Consider the following 15407-nt stretch of genomic DNA (forward strand, 5'->3'; position numbering starts at 1 on the left):
AGAGCTTTTATTTCATATCAAATCCAGATGCATCATTTGGAAACTGACTAAAAAAGACTAAAGCTTTTCTTGACCTTTCCACCAAGTTTCGAGAAAAGCATCAAACAAGGTAAAAGACATTATCGATACATAATATATCCTGCAGATTTATTCCCTTGCTGTATTTTATTTTTGTTTATTGTTTAGTTTTATTTACAACTTGTGTATATCGTCATTTGAAATTATAATAAAGTAGAACAATTGTAGAATACCGTTTTTGTTTTTGCTTAGTTTTGTTTTCGATGTTATTTCCCCAAACACGAACAAATATCCGAAAAGGAAATTTTTAAACTGTTTTTTTTTTTTTCTAACTGGTTCTGTGATTTACGAAAACCACAGAAAAGTCGATCTTAAAAGTAATTACCTAACCTAAAAAACCCTTGAAGCTCTGTAGCTTCCAAAGATTTCTCTACTCAGAGTAGAGGGACAGTTTCTTTCGTCGAATCGATTCATTTACTGTTTTCAACAATTAAATCAGCTGAGAACCAATTTTTAAAATATCCTTATTCCATTTTCAAGCAATTCCATCCGAAATCATTCTTTTACTTACTGTTTTTGTATTGGCCAAACTTTTTACAGATATTCGTATGGGCTAAAGATATCATTTTGAATCACGACTAATTTATGAGAAAAGTTTATGTAAAAATGTTATTGATTACAAATATTTTTTAAGCCAGAACGGATTGTTTGATCGGTATGACATAATCGGTAAAGTTGTAAATAGTGGATTTTTTTTTTGAAAAAAATGTACACCGCAGAAAAAAAATATTAAAAAAAAAACAAAAAAAATATTTTCATGAGCTTTTTTTAAAATGTTATTTCTTATGAAAACTGATCATAGAGAAATGAGAAGCAAAAAAGTTATAACATCTAAAAAAGAAAAGAAAAGTCGCTGCAATATCTAACTTTTCAGTCTTGCACTTTAGAAAAATGGTGTCTTCAGTAAAGTTGTCGCAAAAAACTTTGCCGGAAACACTTTTCTTCGAACTCTTTTTGGTTTGGAGATATAACTAATCCTTGAAATTAGGTTTTTGTAAATATATGAAAAACTGTAGCATTTAGAAGGAAACAATGTTCAGCATATGTTCAATAACTCCTGCTAGATTTGATGAATTTTTCTGAAAAATTTGTATTATTATTCAACACTAATAGTACTTCAAAACGCATAATCACGATATATATGGCAAAGAGGTAACATGAAGAAATACTACAAGGTATACAGCCCTAGGGTTGTATGAAATGGTGACGTGGGACTAAATACTGTAATTACAGACACAATGAATTCGTTTGTTCAACTCGGGCGCAACTACGGGGGGGCTAGGGGGGGCTTCAGCCCCCCCTGGAACGTGTTTAGCCCCCCTAGAATTTTCCAGAGAATGATTGTATTCAATATATACACATTCCATCCTACTTATCAGTGCATCAAAATCCACACAAATTGAGATGTCGTCATTCATTGGCTAAGAACTAGTTCTGCACCCAGGATCGATTCTCAACCCTTGCTCTCTTACTCACCTTACCAGTCAGACGAGAGCTGTAGTAACTCGTGCTGTATCAAGTAGTCGCCAGTTTACTCGGTTTTGGGCTGTGTTTCACCAGTTCCCCAGACGTCTCATCACTCGCAAGTCTCTTTCGATCTGGTCGAGCCATCATGCACGCTGCGCCCCTTAATTTCTTGTGCCGGTAGGGTTGCTGAAGAGAAGTGATTTCACATGGTTGTCGTCCGGCATTCTTACGATGTGACCGGCCCACCGCAACCTAATGTCTTTCGCCAGGTGTGCAATGGGGTTCTCTCCAAGCAGCGCTTGTAGCTCATGGTTCATGCGCTGTAGCCATTATCCGTCGTCCGCTTGTGCTCCACCGTAGATAGTCACCTTCTGTTCGCCGATAGGCACCTTCTGTTCGAAAATATCAAAAGACTTCCGTAGAGGACTACCGGTTATCAGGGTTTTGTAGTTTGTTGTATCGAAGTGGTCATGTCCGATCATCACCGTGATTGGTGCGTACGTTTGTAATGTCTGAGAAGAACGGGCCGTCGTTGAGAACGTGGTCAATTTGTTTTGCTGTACGTTGGTCGAGGTAAGAAGGGACTTTGGACTGCTAATCCGCGGGAAGCTGCGAAGTTGGTGCATAGCAGGCTGTGAGGGCCGATAACCGGCTTATATAAGTCTATCCTTCCGTTCATGTCCCCAACGACGATCTTGATATCTCTACGCGAGCAGCTATCGTAGAGTTTCTCCAGCTGTGCGTAGAACGCTTCTTTCCCTGCATCAGGTCTTCCTTCGTGAGGGCAGTGCACATTGGGAATAGTGTAGTGAACCGGCCTTTAATTCTCAACAAACACAACCTGTCGCTGATTGCCTGCCGCTTTGGTGGTACTGTGCCTTGCGGCCACAAATCCACCGTACCTTCTCTCCTTTCAGGCAAAGCTCCTGGAGCGCAACGATGTCGAAGTGACGGGGTTCTAGCTGATCCAGCAGAATCCGGTCGACATCCGGGTCATTAAGCGATCTACTGTTACATGTACTGAGCTTCTAATCGTCGTCCTTATTTCGTCGGCTGGGTCATTGCCGATTGCTCCGGTTCGTTTTGAATTCTTGATTCTCCGTAGTAGGTTTATTTCAGTATGCTGCCTTACTAGGGCTGCGATGCCTATTCTTGCGACGGAGCTGCCGCCATGGATGTAGCCGGCGAGACACCGCATTTCATAGTTCAACCGTCCGGTCCGGATCAGTCGCTGTTTGAGCCACCCCTAGCCTGTGGGGTAGACGCGCAGACAACCTGCTCTCTAAGGAGAACAACTACCCCACCGGTTCACCGGTTTTCCTTGGTTGCTCGTATCCCAGTCGGTACCACGTGGAGGTAGGAATAGGGCATTATGCCTTGAGCCACAGTGGGGTCTATTTTATTCTAACTAGTACGGGTGAACTGTTAAAAAGCACTGCCCAGCCGTTTACCAAATCTAGCTCTCCTCAATATCGAATCATTGTTGCTGAAAGAGCTTGGCGTTGACGATGTGTTCAATATATTCAGTACTTCTTCGAAGATTCTATCCCGAAGTGATTTTTTCTGCTTTTACGATACTATTTTAAACGTCATTAAAAAAGCATATTCAAACTCTTTTTTCTCTTTTTTTAAATGACATACATGAAAACTAGCCCCCCCTAGAAATTTTCCTTAGTTGCGCCCATGGATTTATTATCGATATCTATACTGCCGCTATTCCACTAATGCTTACCAATTTGTACTCATGATGTTTTTCAACGTTAATCAAAGCACGCTGTTTAAGATACAAACCTTTCTAGGGCCGTTTTACCCCATTTGGCCTATTCGGCTTATCGCTACATTCAGTTTTTTTTCTAGCTAATTTGAGGAAAGTAGGAAGACCCTGAAAATTGACAATTTTTAATAGAAAAATGCTTTTTTTTCTTCTTGTTACCACTTTGCAATAAATTGTGACCATGCGCTTTGAAGTACTATTAGTGTAGAATAACAACACATTTTTTTAGAAAAATCCATTCAGTCCAGCAGGAGTTATTGACCTTTTTGTGATTGGCATTACTGCCTACTAAATAAAATTTCAAAATAATCGTTATTTTTCTGGAAGAAGAAATCGTCATTGAGTGACACGTTTGTTTGTCTTCGGTATGTCAATGAAACCAGTTTTTGGAGAGTAAACGAAAAAAGGTCACTATTTTGAGCTACCGTGCAACGATTTGTTTGATTCTTCTTTTGTCCTACCAGAAAAAAATACCACAAAACAAGAAACAATCTAAAAACAAATTTAAATATCATAAAGTAAAAAATGAGTTTTTTAAGATATTTGTTCTTTTTTCGATTTCATTTTCTTAAAAAGATTTTCTACGGTGTATATTTTTGGAAAGACAAAATAACTAAATAAAACAATGCCAGCATTAGCATATGCGAGCGATTGCAATGACATTGTCACTTTACTATAAAATTCATAGAACACTGCGCCACCTGAACGCAGCCCGAAAGATTTTTTTCTCCTAGTAACGTTTCTTGCTGGTCAAAAAACTATTGTAGAAAATTTGTTTTTGAAGTATTTTCTAGCTTTTATAATTTTTTTTTCGATCCTTAGATGTTTTCACAGAAACTAGATTATCCGCCAAAAATTAAAAAATCAGCATCGACGTAGGAGGAAGTATTTTAAATGTGACCACTAGATACACTTGATGTGTTAAGGATATGCCTAAACTAAAAAAAAGTTAGGATTAGCTCACAATCTTGAAATAAAAGTTAAGAAAGAACACCAATAAAATTAGCTTTCATCATGCTTTTACTGTATTATACCAGTAACTGAAAAACATTGCCAGTCGAAAGGCTGTTTTCGTTAAAATACTTTCTTAAATGGGATTATACATAGGTATATAATTATGATTTATGATTTCGTAGTATCAAAATCGATGAGAAAAATCTGGGCTTTGCAGACGCAGTGGCGTAGCTATGGTTTGGTGGGCCTGGTGCGGTAACAAAAATGTGGGCCCCCAATGAAAATGACTGGGTAGTTATTTCTTTCGTGAAAAGAATTGAGATAAACAAAAAAAAAATGTTTTTTATAATTATTAATTCCGTTTCCTACAAAATCGAAAATAAGGTCAATTCAGATACACACTTTCCGTGCTTTTCAATTGGCAAAATCAGAAATTATATAGTCACGCGCGAACGCGTATTATTTCCCTCGCTCTGTTTAGAAACACAGCAACACAGATGGGAGAACTGTTCCAATATTTATCTCAGCCCATAATTATAAAACGAAAACCCAATTCAAAACTAGAAAAAAACGCATATTTTCTTACTAAACCAATCAACCTAACCATGAAATGGATTCTTATTAGTTCCTTTTAGATATCTCATGAAGTAGAATCCTCAAAAACTTACCTAAAATCTCTAAATTTGTCATTATAGTCGGGCATCTACACTAAAAAACTCATTTGTTTCGATCATCGAGAAAACGAAATCTACCCATTGCTCTATACGGCTACAACGGGATTCATTCAGCAGTCAACCAAAGTTTTTTTCATCATTTGCGGACTACATTTTGTATTAATCACTAAACAAAATCACTCACTACACTAAAATACATTAACTTTCAAAATGTTCACCTTAAATTTTCCGACATAATTGACATAAATCGACAGCACTGCAGTGGATACATAGACTACCAATTTGCGCGTAAACAACTACAGCGGCTACCTAGGTAACCTACTACGACGGTATGCGGCTACGTTCATTAACAAAGTGATTAACTGTGTGATGAATATGGGGGCGTCGTGAGATGAATAATTAAGCAGTGGTTTAGGTTTTGAGATGAGCATGGGAGTGTTGTGAAAAATGGTTTGTTTTACAAAATTCAGGATAAAACTAACTAAGTTTACCAAATTTCCATTGATGGGCGATTCTATGAGAGCATGTAATTCTATTTAGTTAATTTGTTCAACGATTTCGTGTTAATCTGGTGTTTACTCCATGCATTCTTCGTGAACGTCGGCCTAATGAGATGAATAATTAAACAAATACCCTAGACAGCGTTTTCAGCATCGCAAAAAATCGCTCCTTTGTTATGTGTTTCCACGTTGCATCGAATGTTTTCTGCTATCGTAAAACATTCAACTTCGGCGTCAGTCGAATCACAAATAATGTTAAAAATGAACATCGGTATCACGTTTACTCTGTCCGTGTGGATCACGAGGGCAGAGTGGCGAGCACAAATACATGAAGTTGAGTTCAGATGGGCATGTTGACCGGTTCGGTGTTCGCAAGATTTTGGGGCCCCTTTGAGTGGTGGGCCTGGTGCAGACCGCACCAACCGCACCCCCCTAGCTACGCTACTGTGAAGACGAACAATTTTTTATAAAATATATGCCAATGCATTCAATAACACAGCGGGGGCCTAGTGTGGTTGGTAACGTCTCCGCCAACCACGCTCGACGCCTGGGTTCGAATCCCACCGCCGACATAGGTGTTGATGGTTGTGAGGTGGCGTGATCCACTCACAACCAACCTAACTGGTCTAGATTCAATCCTAGCCGACACCGGGAGATTTTCTGAGGCGAAAAATCTCTGGGATCACGCCTTCTATCGCATGAGGAAGTAAAGCCGTTGGCGCCGGTCCGTTAATAAACGGGTCGTGAGTTAGGGTCCTGGGTGTGAAGTCGCCTCCCTGGGCGTCGGTGATTGGCCACAACAGTGGCGGAACTAGACAGACGGAAAATAAGCGAGAATAAAAAAAAAATTCAATAACACAGTGCAACAAAAATTACTTTTTCTTCTGCCTTGGCTGAGAAGACGCGATGATTCAGTCTCATAGCTGAAGTGAGATTTTTATGTTTTGACAGGTCCTTGCCAAAAATAAGACCCCTTCCCCGCAAAAGGGGGAGAATCATGTGAAGAGGGGCAAAATCGACATGTTGCTGACATTTTACGTGGATCAGACACCTGCCAATCGGTTTCTGAGACTTTTTTACTCAATATAAGACATAATTTGACTGCCATTTTTAAATATTAGCGCATTACCATTAATGCTCTACATACTCGATATTATTTTTCTTCGTGAAATCTACTAAAAACATACAAAACATATTTTCGTGAAATCACCATTTAAAGCTCAGTTTTTGTCCGATTCAAGATCTTGTTTTTTTAAGAATTCTGATATTTGGCTTTAAAACAAATGGCGTCGAAAAAACATCGAAAATTTCCGATTTCCCAAAAATTCAAAATGGGGCCATTGTTGCCCTTTAAGGTGAAATGTGTCCAAACTCGGGGAAATTCATTTTTGCATCAAACTATAACAAAAATTCATACATAGAAGCCAAGCCAAGAAAATTGTTGCACTGTGTAATCCTTTTTTGGTCATTGATGCCGACAATTGTAGCTTAAATTGCACAAAAATACCGAGGTCTAGAAGTCCGATTTAGGCGCTCTATAATCTCATAAAACCTCTTGAAAATACTTTCAGCTTATTCCTCAATAATATTACATAAGGTTAAAATTCGATAACAAATCGTCTTATTTCGCAACTTCATTCAATCATGAACGAATAGCGCTCAACGACAGAAAAGTGAGGTTAATTGAATAAACTTAACTTAACCTAACTAAACCTAATAAACATAACACTGACCGTTGAAAATCATGCACTAGAAAACATTTATCTTTATCTGATTTTTCCTTTATGGCAGGGGATCTGACAGACAAAATTAAGAGCGAATAAAACCTTAGAGGATAACACTGGCCAACACAGGTTTTGCCCTAGAGCCCAAACTGAAAAAAAAATTGAAAATAAAAAACTTTTAAACCGTTCCTGTGAGTTTTAGTACCCATTTCGGCCTCGGAAGCGCGTAAAACGGCCGCAGAGCAATTGCTCGTCGAATTGGTCGTTTCTACGTTCGCTTACGGGAAAACTTCATTGAAGTCTTTGAAAACTTGACTTCACACTGAACTTGATTCACAGGAACGATTAAAAAGCTATGATCTTTTCAATATAAGGCAATCCACGGGTGACGTTTTTTTGCTTGTACGTTTGTTATTGTTGCTGTTTTTCAAGCTGTAAAATCAAAACACGGCCAAAACCGAAATCTTTTAATGTCGGCAATAATATAAAAAGTGATTTTATATTGTTGTATTTAGGATTGGCACTCGCGATACTAGAGCTACCGATCGGATAACATTTGTTTTTCACGCTTCTGGATCCGGATTGCATCCAAGTTGAGACCGATCGAACATACATAAAGCTGTCATAAGTTGAAAACAGACTGAAATCAGCTGATCGCAACTGTCTCGTGGATTGCCTTATTTTGCCAGTTTGAGCTCTAGGGCAGTGGTTCCCAACCAGGGAGGGGCCGCGAAGGCAATGGTAAATTTGACAGGTGATCAAAAAAGATTTCTATATATCTTTGTGAGAGCGGATTTGAACCTTCCTGCAAATTAACACCAAAAAATTAAACAAATTAGAACTTTAGGACGGTATGGGACTGACAAACACAGCCTCGTATCACAACACTTATATTTGAAATTCTTTGAAGGGGATGCGGAGTTGTTTGTGCTAAGCTAAAGAGGTCGCGAAGCCAAAAAGGTTGGGAACCACTGCATTTTAATGCATTTTTTCTCTTTTGCCGAACAACGTAATTTGTTTTATTGAAATTTACTGTATATCTATTTTTTTTTTTCATTTTCATTGCAATTAATTTATACGCTAATTTTTTTTCGTAATCATTCAAGATCACAGTGATTAGCTAATTTTACCCCGAACGGATTATGAAACAAAATTCTACGCAATTTATGTATCATTTACTTATTATTATTTTCTTCTGTATTTTTCGGCAGGAAAACCACTCGCTACTAACACCGAAAACGCAAATAATTGTCACCAAGCACTAGAATCACCCCTTAATTAACCTTCTCAATTATTTTGTATTGTTATTTTGCATACAATATATCTCGTTGTTGCGCATGTTATTATCTATTTAAATATATTTTATTAATACGTTAAATATAAAAACAAATCATGAGACAGAAATAGTAGGTATATTAGTTCAAACTTACTAGAAAATTGTGGTAATCATAAAAAAATAGATTAGTGAAGGTTGTGGTTATTGCATATAAAAGTAGAAAAAAAACGAAAAAAAAACAACATAAAGTGGATATCAAATTTATAATAGCATTGTGATTGATAAATACCCTCTAAATTGATAAATACTAGCAAGAAAACGGTATCTATCAAACAATAAATTGGCATGTAAGAATCGGATGTACAATACATGATTACTACAACTGGAACCCTGCAAAACTACATCGTTTCATTTCTTTATCGTTCGACTATTTCAAACACCGTCACATTCTAGCTCTAAAAAAAAGAACCCTCTTACTATCCGCTTTGTCATCACGAAAACATTGCGCAATTTCCTGTTCTCCTTCGTGTATTCCACGGCAGGACTCGGGCCACCATTCAGCGGACAACCTGCAGCTTCCGCTGGAGAATGGCGCTCTCACTGCTAAAGGGAAAATCAACATATCGGAGGAAGTCAATCGCACCACCATCTGGAAGCAGGTCAATAATTGTAACGTGCTGTTTACGAAGAAGCAAACCGAACCCGATACCACCAAAAACCGCCAAGATGCTGCAACACTACCAACGACCAATTTAGTTGGTTCAACACCGCAACAACAACAACAACAAACGCAACAACAATCGTATGTACCCTTTTTAACAATATTTTAAATTATTATTCATATCAAACTTCACGCTCTGTTTGGTTACAAGAACTCACTGATTTCAGTAAAGTTTGTGGCACCTTTGTAATAATCTTTCAGTAGTTTGCAATTTCGATATATTTATCTACACAATTTCTAATTTTTACGCCCTTTATAACCACTGCGACCACTTATTGTACGACCACCCAATGTACTTTAGAACAGCGATAATGATGTTGTTTTATTTCAGACTTTCCGAGGCCGCAAAAAAACCGAACACAATCGACCAGAGACTGTCCACCATGAGAGAGGAGGAGGAAAACAATCCGGATGATGCCAACAACCGTCAATTAAACCATTCCAAACGAACGCAGGTCTGAATTTCTAACCTCAAAATGCACTGAACACAAGTGTGCGATCCTCCCAAAACCGTAGTCATACGAGTCATACTATACATCCAATCAAAACCATCCCTAACTTATGCAACAGTACCATAGCTAGTTTCGATGTATCTTTGTGAAATCGGTATGTAACATTGCACACACTCTACACTAGCCGTGATTAATTCCGCTCTACTGTGTAAGAATATTGATCATTCTATCCCGATTCAGATCATAGTTGACGACAGATAATATTAGTTGGCAAGATGTTACAGCTTAGAGCTTTGGCGGTGAAAGTCCCGAAGTTTTGTATCAAAACGTAGCCGAAACAATCCAGATCTAACTTATCATTTGCATTGAGTAACACAAACTCATCACGGTCACTGTGAATACAATCATATTTGGTAGCAACGCTCGATTCATAATTACGTTGGAGCAAAAGTTTTCTGCAATCTGTTTAGTACATCAACATCATTGAATGTTTGCTTAATCCTTCCCTCTTTCCATATAAAATTATTAAATTGCGAAGGAATGAATGTCCGCTTCATGAAATCGGTTTCCGCAGTGCAGCTATGATAATACGTTTAAGTTTACACTGTACAGCTTAGACCATTTTACCATTAATAATATAAGATAGTTTGTTGTTAATTTGCTTCTTCCATACGATAAGTGTTATTCATCGACATTACGTTGCTCTTAGTGTTACAAACTGCACACACTCGTGAAAATGAACAAACAATATGTAGCTTAATCGCGTTTTCATTGCATCAATTAAAGTCGAACTAGAACAAAAATGTTACGCTGTAGAAACAGTCCAATTCCCCCTTATGATCAAAACGAGCTGACAGCTGCTTCCTTTTTCCTCCATCAACCCCGTCGCAACTATTTCGCAGAAACTAAAACGAGAGTTTTGGATGAATTCATCCCGAGCCGGAAATGCAGCGTACATTCGTGGCAACACTACCGGGGAGAAGCGAGACGAAGGCGGTGGAGTTGCGGAAACATCAATCGGGAGCAACTTTAATGCCTCCGAAACGCAGGTGTGAGAGTTAAATTGAATGTTTCCGGTTTGATAGCCAGAAGTGAAGTCACTGATAGATGATAGATGGAACCAAGAATGGGCGGAGATTTGTTGCTTGTTAAATGGCCCGAGGATTCGGTGCAGCAAAGATAAATCTAAAGAATAGGTCAATGTAGCTGCGTGCTATTAGCGAAACCAAAATACAAATGATTTTTCCAGGGAACTTCTTATCAATTATTATAAAACCTATTTACTACAACTCTTTTTTTCTACAAAGCAACAACTGGATTGGTATTTGGAACATCAGAATTGTTTCGATTATTGAAAGGTAGGAAAAAAAACGGCATGTTTAGATATAAAACTACTCCATTGTAATACTTGAACCTTATACAATTATTAGCGAATAAAAATTGAAACCAGATTGCCAATTATTTTATGTTGAAACTGTTTCCTATCTTCACATCGATGCATTTGAAACGAACATTAATTTAATCAATAAACTCATATTCCATCCAGCAAATATATCCAGCTTCGACCGTCTTCTGTTTAAGTTGGTCCATACTGCGTCCACCTCGGTCTACCAAAAGGGCTCTTTGCTTCTCCTTACTATTAAAAAAATATAAAAAATTGAGAATTTTTCGGATCAAAAAATATTCTACAAGTTTCGATTTCAACTTCCACTCAATATTTCATAGAGTGAGTCAACCTTGTTTTACACCAATAGCATAGCCTAATCTTGATACTTTCAGTTAGTATTACAATTATTATAATTATATACAGATCAGCACCCGTGTTACTTCTCACAGCAAACTTAATTTTTCTTCTTCTGTTGCTTTTTGTCCACCACAACAATGCCTTGCGATACTTGGTACTCCTGCATCAACCTTTCCTGCACATCTGGCTTGCAAGGCGAATACCGACTGTACTCCATGCTGAATTCTCCCTTGCCTTGCGTACTCGAGCGCAGCTCACCCGCATAGCCAAACATGTCATTCAGCGGCACCTCGGCGTGTATCGTGAACCAACCCTCTGCACCCTCCGTTCCCATAATGATACCATGCCGCTTACTCAGCTGCCCTATCACTGCACCCTGGAACTCATTTGGGGCCGTTACTTCCACCATCATAATCGGTTCCAAAATCTGCCAACTACCGTTCTCAAACACACTTTTGATAGCTCCTTGCGCTGCCAGCATGAAAGCAAGCTCAGAAGAATCCACGATATGATGCGCACCATCTATGAGCCGGAACCTAATACCCGATAATCGATGACCCGAAAGCAAACCTTTTTCCGCCATCTTCCGGAAACCTTTGTCAATACCGGGAATGAACTGTTTCGGAACATTGGTGCCAATTGTCTCATCCACAAACTCGATATCCGTATTCTGGTGAGGGGGAAGTGGTTCTAGAACACCCGTTACTCGAGCATATTGCCCTTGGCCACCGGATTGCTTTTTATGGAGATAATCAAACTCACACGGAGCAATTAAAGTTTCCCGGAAAGCCACTTTCGGTTTTCCTAGCGTCACCGGACAATTGTATTCACGTTCCATTCGTTGGGCGTAAATCTCCAGATGAAGCTCACCCATTCCGGAAACCAAGGTTTCTTTAACGTCGGTGTCATAAGCGAACCTAAATGTTGGATCTTCTTTGGTAAAACGCGCAATTGCTTTTGAAAAATTGTCTCGATCCTTAGAATTGGTTGGTTGGATCGCCATAGATACGACCGGATCTGGCACAAAAATGGACTCCATAGAGAGTTCCAGTTTCGGGTTGGTTACGAAAGTGTCACCACTAGCACAGTCGACACCGAACAAGGCAAATATATCTCCAGCGTACACTTCGTTGACATCCTCCATGTTGTTAGAATGAAGTCGAACCAATCGAGCCAACCGAACTTTCTTCCCCGATCGAACATTGTATATGTTGTCTCCTTTTTTAAGAACGCCTTGATAACAACGCAGATATGTCAGCTGACCGAATCGTCCAGCCTCCAACTTGAATGCCAATCCTACAAACGGATCTTTTCCATCCCGAGCTGGATTCAGTATCACCTTTTGCGGCTCTTCGCCCTTCTTTTCAATCAAGGCAATATTTTCAACTTCTCCTGGATGTGGAAGATAATTCAAAACAGCATCCAATAGCGGCTGGACGCCTTTGTTCTTCAATGCCGTTCCTACCAGCACCGGTGTGAACATTCTTTTCAAAGCCGCCCGCCTTATGGCTGCCATGATATCTTTCTCCGACGGGGTTTTCTCTTCGAGAAATAGTTCTCCGATCCCATCATCCACATTGGACAAATGCTCAATCAATTCATGCCGTCGTTCATCACTTTCGACTCGCATGTCCTGAGGAATTTCATCCTCTCGCACCGTTAGACCTAGGTTGTCTTCGAAATAGAGAGCTCTCTGCTTGACCAAATCAACGATCCCTTTGCAATTGTTCTCCACGCCGATCGGAAGTTGAATGAAAGCAGCGTTATGGTTTAATTTGGACCGCATCTGACCCAACACCCGGTACGGATTGGCTCCCATTCGATCTAGTTTGTTAATAAAAGCCAAACATGGCACATTGTACCTGCAAAAAAAACATAATCCGAACTTCGAAACTATATGTTGTTAATTTAATTATTACCTTTTCATTTGTCGATTCACAGTCAGCGTTTGACTTTGCACTCCACCAACACTGCACAGCACTAGTATAGCGCCATCCAAAACGCGCAGGGCACGCTCGACCTCAACGGTAAAATCCACGTGACCCGGCGTATCAATTATGTTAATGTTGTGGTCCTTCCAAATTGTGTAGGTGGCTGCCGACTGAATGGTAATACCCCGCTGCCGCTCTAGCTCCATCGAATCCATCGTGGCGCCGACGTTGTCCTTTCCCTTGACCTCGTGCATCTCCTTGATACGACCGGTGTAAAACAATATACGTTCCGTCAGCGTTGTCTTGCCGCTGTCAATGTGTGCCGATATGCCGATGTTTCGAATCCTCTCCAGTGCTTTGTGCTCGGCGAAGGCGGCGTGACTTGAAAAGGGCTGTATCGTGCCCTGCAAAATATAGTCCCTTAGATTGCGTTATATAATGAAAACACCGATAAACTACTTACATTTAGTACCGATTTTGCGGCCGCCACCGATGGACGAAAACGTAACAAGTATCCGATAGTCATTCTGATCACTCACGAACCGTTGCCTATAAAAATCACTTGAATTAAGGTTCGGGAAACTGACGAAAGCCCGCGTCGAAAGATTCTTCTTGTAGGCCGGTTTGGCTACAGCAAAAGGAAGGAATGTTCTGCTCGTTTTTAGCGTTCAGAAAACATGCTGCGACCAAAGTGACAGTTCAAAGTAGGGATGAGCAAAAGATCGATATTTTTCGATATTTATGACCAACGTTGCCAAGTTTTTTTGTCAGAATTTAGGAAACATGAAAAAAGAAAACCAAAGCGCAGACAGACGTACAAGCTGAGTTCCAAACTTGTGTAAACTTTTTGTAGTAGCGATCCGTAACCAGATAGCGCTACCAGTACCGCCAGCAGCATTGCCAACCCTCCAGTTTTTCCTGGATATCTCCAGTTTTTTTTAAGGTCGTCAGCGAAACAGCTGAAGGTTGAATATTTCCAGTTTTTTGAAAATTGTTCCAGTTTTATCCAGTTTTCTGTACATCACTCATTCAGTATTTTGTGCATTCATGCGCCTCGGTTATAAGATTTTATTCGAAATCTACTCAATTTCATGTACGCCAGTAACTATAATCTCCATGTGTAAACAATTTTCTTTCAGCCTTTTTGGTTACATGCAATAATACGGTGCAGCATTTGAACCGAAATCAAATAAATGTATGTAAAAGCTTCATATTTATATATCCAGTTTTCTCCAGTTTTTTATTTTGAATTCTTCCAGCTTTTTATAAAAAAAGGTTGGCATCGATGACTACCAGCCTAGTGCATCAGCGAAAAAAAATGTATTGTAGCGATAAGGTCACCATGCGGCGCTAGTGTACAAGTGATTTATAAGGCAATTTACTTTGAAAATTTACTCGGAAATTTTGATCAATGTTGTTCTTGCTTGGACGTCTGTCTGTGACCAAAGCATTTTCATTATTTATTATCTAGATTATCTATGCAGAGGTAAATCGGAAGCGATGAGTTTTTCGCCTGACAAGAATTCTCCAGCAAATTTCGTGGTACACCAATTAACATTCAATGAATGCTTGCTTGATGCGACTATTGTGGTTATGTCTGACGCGGTTTGAATATTTATGCTTATCATTTTAAGCACTAAAACATCAAATATAAAAGTAACAGTTATACTGACGCATCACTAACAATTATCTGCGCATCGCTAGACTTACCAGCAAGTTGTATTGTCGCTGCAGCACTACTCTGCAATTTGCTGGTGAGTCCAGCGACGCGAAGATTTCTAGCGATGTCATTTTGTATGATTATTTCTCGCACAGTACAATGCAGTCTTAATGTTCTTTGATTAAATTGACATAGTTTGGCGACTAGAAAACAATCAAAACTATTAGAAAATATTAGAAAATATTACAGTCGCATATTTCGGGACATTTTATGTGGAATCAAAGACTACATTATGTGGTAATAAGATTATATAGAAAAGCACATTTTTTACTTTTAGCATAAAGAAAACTATATTAAACTACTCTGGTCGATAATCGTGTCGAGAATGATTCTCAAAAACGCAGAACGCTCACGGAAGCACTTTACGCAGTTGTAACGCAGATCATCTGTAT

The 15407-nt window shown here is 39.1% G+C and overlaps 2 protein-coding genes across 16 annotated transcripts in view; one reads left to right on the forward strand and one right to left on the reverse strand.

The window, feature by feature from the left end:
- The window catches only part of LOC129732064 (sodium bicarbonate cotransporter 3), a 113455-nt gene extending 102374 nt beyond the window's left edge, over positions 1-11081 (forward strand). For 13 of the 15 annotated variants that reach the window (XM_055692552.1, XM_055692550.1, XM_055692551.1 and 10 more), the window contains 3 exons: positions 8990-9249; positions 9500-9623; positions 10523-11081. In XM_055692552.1, coding sequence (XP_055548527.1) covers positions 8990-9249; positions 9500-9623; positions 10523-10675 — 537 coding nt within the window. In that variant the 3' untranslated portion in view covers positions 10676-11081. The other 2 variants (XR_008729155.1, XM_055692560.1) reach the window with 2 other exon arrangements.
- Positions 11082-11312: 231 nt separating this feature from the next.
- Positions 11313-13982, reverse strand: LOC129732066 (elongation factor G, mitochondrial). The gene is made up of 3 exons (XM_055692561.1): positions 13759-13982; positions 13284-13699; positions 11313-13226 (listed from the first exon to the last, which is right to left on the reverse strand). The coding sequence occupies exons 1-3, from the start codon at positions 13819-13821 to the stop codon at positions 11462-11464; spliced, it is 2244 nt and encodes a 747-aa protein (XP_055548536.1). The 5' UTR covers positions 13822-13982; the 3' UTR covers positions 11313-11461.
- Positions 13983-15407: the final 1425 nt, after the last annotated feature.

The sequence above is a fragment of the Wyeomyia smithii genome, chromosome 3 (assembly GCF_029784165.1).
Source record: "Wyeomyia smithii strain HCP4-BCI-WySm-NY-G18 chromosome 3, ASM2978416v1, whole genome shotgun sequence".
NCBI lineage: Eukaryota > Metazoa > Arthropoda > Insecta > Diptera > Culicidae > Wyeomyia > Wyeomyia smithii.